The sequence below is a fragment of the Bison bison genome, unplaced genomic scaffold, assembly GCF_000754665.1.
Source record: "Bison bison bison isolate TAMUID 2011002044 unplaced genomic scaffold, Bison_UMD1.0 scf7180017864158, whole genome shotgun sequence".
Lineage (NCBI taxonomy): Eukaryota > Metazoa > Chordata > Mammalia > Artiodactyla > Bovidae > Bison > Bison bison.
In genome coordinates, this window is record NW_011494730.1 from 3,277,825 (window position 1) to 3,283,317 (window position 5,493).

The 5,493-nt window shown below is 51.4% G+C and overlaps 1 protein-coding gene across 1 annotated transcript in view; it reads left to right on the forward strand.

The window, feature by feature from the left end:
- CSMD2 (CUB and Sushi multiple domains 2) overlaps positions 1-5,493 on the forward strand; it is a 655,591-nt gene that overhangs the window by 409,912 nt on the left and 240,186 nt on the right. The window contains exon 16 of the mRNA XM_010841252.1: positions 3,630-3,824. Coding sequence (XP_010839554.1) covers positions 3,630-3,824 — 195 coding nt within the window. The remainder of the gene's footprint in view (positions 1-3,629; positions 3,825-5,493) is intronic.

Genomic DNA, 5,493 nt, shown 5'->3' on the forward strand with positions numbered 1-5,493 from the left:
GGGTCATTTCCTCCCAGCCCCAGTCCCAAAGTTGTCACCTCTGGTTTTAACCCTGGGCCCCTTCTCTAGAAGCAAACTGAAGCAGTGATTCTTGTCATTTCTGTGTCTCAGGGGGTTGTAGAGAGGGTTAGGGGTGAAGGCAGAAGTTTGGACGCTGGAAACAGCAAGCTGCCAAAGGCAGCAAGAGGCACTGAGCAGGGTAGAATCAGCTACAGACCCGATGAACTTGGCCGACGGAAAATTGTCCCCCTGGGCAATTAACCAGATCCTTTCCCAGAGGTTGCTTATGAAATGCAAGTCCCCAAGCAAGCCCTGCCCCAGGCACACAGGACACCCAGAGCTGGTCCCTTTGGCACTTCCTAATAGAACTTATCTCCACCCAGCCCCACTTGGCACAGAGGTCTTGCTTCCTTGTCCCACCCGTCCCCAGGGTCTAGCTGAGCTGAAGACCCCAGGTGCCAAGTGGGGGTCTTTGGAGACCCGAGATTCCAAGGGACCACTGAAGCTAGAATGCTTCTCTGATGTTTCCCTCAACACCTTCCTCGGGACACTGGACTGGATTAGAAACAGTCCGTCTTCCCAAGGGCACCTCTCCCAGGGCGCTCTTCTTCCCATCACCTGTGAGCAGGAGGAAACGCAGCCCAGTCCTGCCTTCCCCAGTCTTCACAGTCTAGCGCTGCAGCACTGGCTTTAGACAATCTGTCGTCATCCCCACTTTCCCATGAGATCATGAGCTCTGGAAAGACGGGGATACGCATTACTTATCTCTCTCTCCCTTCTGCCCAGTGCAGGGTCTGGTAGGTCATGAGGATCAGTAAATGTTTATTGAGTGGAAAGATTCATGAATGGCTAAATGATCTTTCCTCCCCTTGGTGGGAGTGGGAAGAGGAGTAAGAGCCATCCCAGGGAAGCCTGCTTATCCAGGATGGGGAGGACCAAGGACCCTACAAGCTCAAAGCAGTATGGGTATACTGATGGAGGACCTGGGGGGAAAAAAAAAATCTCATAGTCTCCAAGGAAAACCAAATCCTAGTAGGTCCCCACTTTCCAGGAGAGAAGCAAATGCTGAGTTCTTGGGAGAAAGAGGCAGAAAGCCACAAACCTAACCTGAGGATCAAACTCTCACCCTGCATTCCTCTCTAATATTCTTCCATCATGTAAAAGTGATACACATCCGATATGTCAATAGTCAAAAACAGGCCAGTTCAAGGAAGAAGTGCTGACCTCCACCTCAGATCCCCCTCCGCCAGAGATGAACACTATTACAAACATCAGATAATTTTTTGTGCATTTACACAGATAGAGCTGGATTGTTGTTTTTCAGTCCCTGAGTCGTGTCTGATTCTTTGTGACCCCATGGACTGCAGCATACCAGACTTCCCTATCTTTCACTATTTCCCAGAGTTTGCTCAAACTCATGTCCATTGAGTCGGTGATGCCATCCAACCATCTCATCCTGTCGTCCCCTTCTCCTCCCATCCTCAGTCTTTCGCAGCATGAGGGCATTTTTCCAGTGAGTCAGCTTTTCACATCAGGTGGCCAAAGTATTGGAGTTTTAGCCTCAACATCAGTCCTTTCGACGAATATTAAGGGTTGGTTTTGTTTAGGATGGACTGGTTTGATTTCCTTACTGTCCAAGGGAAAAATCTGGGCCCCATTCTAGCCCTGCTGAGTCAAAATGTCTAAGGAAGGAGGCCCTAGAATCTACAGTTTTTACAAGCTTCTGAGATGGTTCTGTTGCAGCTAGTGCAACCACAGTCGTGGGCAAATGTTCACGAACTGGTATAGTCTCCCCCACAGCGTGTGCGTCTCCTTGGCCACGTCCCAACCGACGATCATCTGGGCAGAGTTGGAATGTGCCCAGTGTCAGGAAGCTCCTCACCCCCAGACAGCACTCTCCACAGCTGGACAGCTCTCGGGCTTCCCTTCACGCTAACATGAAATCCATGTCCCTGTAACAAGGCTCAGAGATCCCGCTTCCACCGCCAGAGCTCCTTAGAGTAAACTGACTCTTCTTCCACGTGGAGAGTTTTGAACGCTGATGACAGTGACTGATGTTTACTGAGCATCCTGCAGGCATCACACCCAGCCCCACGACATCAGCTTCCTAGGTTAAGATCCATCCCCTTTCACCTGCCAGGGAGCTGAGATTGAAACAGGACGCAGGTAAAACTGGGCAGTACTTAAATCTTTGACTTAGAGCATTTGCTCTGAGACATTGGAGATAGCTCCATATCCCTGTGCAGTGTGAACATGTGTGTGTGTGTGTGTGTGTGTGACTGATAGGGTTCTGAGTAGACAAATGTCTGGACTTATGGGCCCCATGCACCACTTTTCTCCCCAGCCCTTTTTTCTAAATGTCAGGGCAAGCTCATGGTCACAGTTCCTGATAAGCAAAGTTTGGGAGACAGAAGTCTAGGTTGACTTAAATTGCATTTCAGAGGGAAGGGGACTGCATCGGGGCTCAGCAGGGATCTCATGGTCATCTCCATGTCAGATGCTCCTGCGGCCCAGCCGCAATAGGAAGGATCGCCAGCTTTGCCTCCAGCTAGATGATCTGACAGCTTCCATGGCTGCTTCTGTTTCTGACTGTGCAACTGTTTCAATCACTAGGGAATCTCAGAGGGCTCCACACTGAGTTCTTTAAAATAGCCCATGTCTACGCAACCGTGGAGCCTGGTCTTCACTGGAAAGCCACTCTCCTTAAAACAGCCAGGATGCAAATAGGGTGTAGCCTCAGACTTGACTATGAGAACTGGGCACCCCTGATGGAGGAAGGTGGGGAACAGGAAGAAAGAAGGGAACCCAGACTTAAAGAGGACTCACCACCTGTCATGTGCTGCACCCAGCATTCTCCACTTGCAAATTCAAACCAACTTTCATGTTATTGCTATCTCAGAATGACCCGACCTGTGAAGTATGATCTCTATTTTATAGGTCAGGAAACAGAGGCTCAGAAAGATGACATCAGTTGCCCAGAACCATGTAACTAATAAGAGGCAGAACTTGATTAAACCCACAAGTGTTCTGACTCTTTCCTCTCCACCCGCCAACTGTATGATCAACCACGTGGGTGGAGTGAGAGGCGGCCTGAGGCAAGAAAGTGAAGGGAATGGCTTCAGACAGGGTTGATCCCAGGGCATGTGCTTTATGGTACCCGATGTCTATTACTGTCACAGGATTTAGAGTCCAGCTCCCCTGCAACGTAAGTTATCCCCTGTCTGAAATTAGGGGCACATAGAATGGATTTGACATTGAGGACACAGATCTACTCCTTTACCATGTTGAGCCTCAGTTTCTTCATCTGTAAAGTGGGGTGATAATACCCATTTCACAGAATCGATATTTGATATTGATGAGCTGACAGGACAAACAGCCCGCTGCCTGACCTATAAATGTGCTTTAGAATGAGGTTGGACTAGATGCTCAGGGAAGAAGGACATCGAGTTCAACAAGACCTGCTTTACGCTCAGTGTGGCTTAGGGCAGACAGCTCTCCCCACAGCATGCCGGTCCCTTGGGAAAGTGGGGGAAGTCTAGGATTGGCCTCCATACTGAAGCTTCTTTTGGTTGGGAGTCCATCTGCACACCAGCTGTGTCTAATCACGTCCTTGACTTTCCTCCGCACAGCCTTCCGACACAATGAGTGCCCCGATCCTGGCGTCCCAGTGAATGGCAAGCGGTTCGGTGACAGCCTCCAGCTGGGCAGCTCCATCTCTTTCCTCTGCGACGAAGGCTTCCTCGGGACTCAGGGCTCGGAGACCATCACCTGTGTCCTGAAGGAGGGCAGTGTGGTCTGGAACAGCGCGGTGCTACGGTGCGAAGGTGCGTGCCTGCGGGCGGGCGGGGGGCGGAGCTGGCAGCCGGAGACGCTGAGGAGGGGGACCGAGCAGCCCGAAACCCGGTGGTCCTCCTCTCCCGGGACTGGGGACCACCCTCTCACCCTCACCCTGGAATGGTCGAGTCTTTATAGAACAACATTGCACAGAAAATTGAGTTATAACCAGAGATTAAACTGGAGAAACGCTGGATCTAGACTGTCAGGCATCAAAAAACACCTCTTCTTTCAACTGGGAATGCTCTCAATACCACAGCAGTTAGGAGCCCTGCTCTCAGCTCCTTCAGGGAGCGCCATCAGCCTGAAGCAGCCTGGCAGTGCTGTGAGTCTGCGTGTCTTTCAAAATGCCTTCCACTCTTTCTGTCTCCACACGCTGCTGCTGCTGCTGCTAAGTCACTTCAGTCGTGTCCGACTCCACACGCTAATTTCCCTCAATTCCCTAGGACATCTCCCAGGCTTGGCCTTGGTGCCTCTGTTAAACACTGCCTTGATATCCTTGCAGTCAATCTCCAGGAGACTAGGGGCAGACCAGCCAGAAAAAAAAACACACAGCTTGAAGCAGGCACAAGATTGTTGTGGTGTCTCCTCAGTCCTGCCTTGCCATGCAGACAGGTTTTAACGCAATTTCAGGGACCAGCCATCTGGTCTACCCAGCTTCAGTTATGGAACACACAAAGTTTCTTGAGGGCAGGAATTATGTCAGACGTGTGCACCAAGCACAATGCCTGGCACAGAACAGGCCCTTGATAAATACTTGTGAACAACGGACTCCTTGAAGGCAGTGATGGTGTCTAAGGAGGAGGCAGGGGCTGTGGCTCCTTCCTTCTGGGAGCCAGAAAGCTTCCTCCTCTCATCTCCCATGATGGACAGAGGGTGAGACCTAAGGGACCTCTCCATACCCAGTCCCCAGACCCAGCTCTGAGCACCCCAGCCAGCAAGAGGGAAGGTCAGGAGCCCAAAGAATGGGGCGTGCCTTAAAGGGGGCACAGCCCCAAGAGCTGACAGGTGGGGGTGGGGAGGGAGACTCCCAAGAGTACAGAGCCTGTGGCAGAGGGTCTGGCATCAAGGTGGGGCCTTCAGGTCAGAAGGACCTGGGCTGGAACCATGGCAAGCTGCCTTTTCCCTCTAAATCTCTGTTGTTTATTTTCAGCTGAAAAAAAAGTGGGGAGATAATAAGATGCACATGTAAAGGGCGGTTCCCAGCATAGGCGGAGCACCTCGTATAAGTATTGGCCATGCTCTTGCTGGTTGGTAAGCTCCGTGAGGTTAGGGAACCTTCCTCGGCCTTGTATCCCCACAGCTGGCTTATGGTCTGACACCTGCTAGGTGCTCAGTCAATACTGGCTGATGAATCACTGAATGAATGAATGAATGACCTTTTAACTAGGCTAGAGCCTCCCTAATGGCCTCCAGAGCCCTGACTCTCATCAGACTGCCTTGTGTCTTCTCCCTGAAACTTACCCACTGAGTCGCCCCGGGGGGTAAGTGACTTGACTTCTCTGTGCCTCAATTGCTCCATCTCTAAAGTACAATTAAGAAGGGGAGCCCTCTCCCAGGGTGGTCGTGAGCAGAGAGGCAGTGCCCCATCAGTGTTGGCAGCGAGCGTGATGTTCACCTGATATTAACCATTCCTTCACCAGGCCCAGCAGAGTAGCG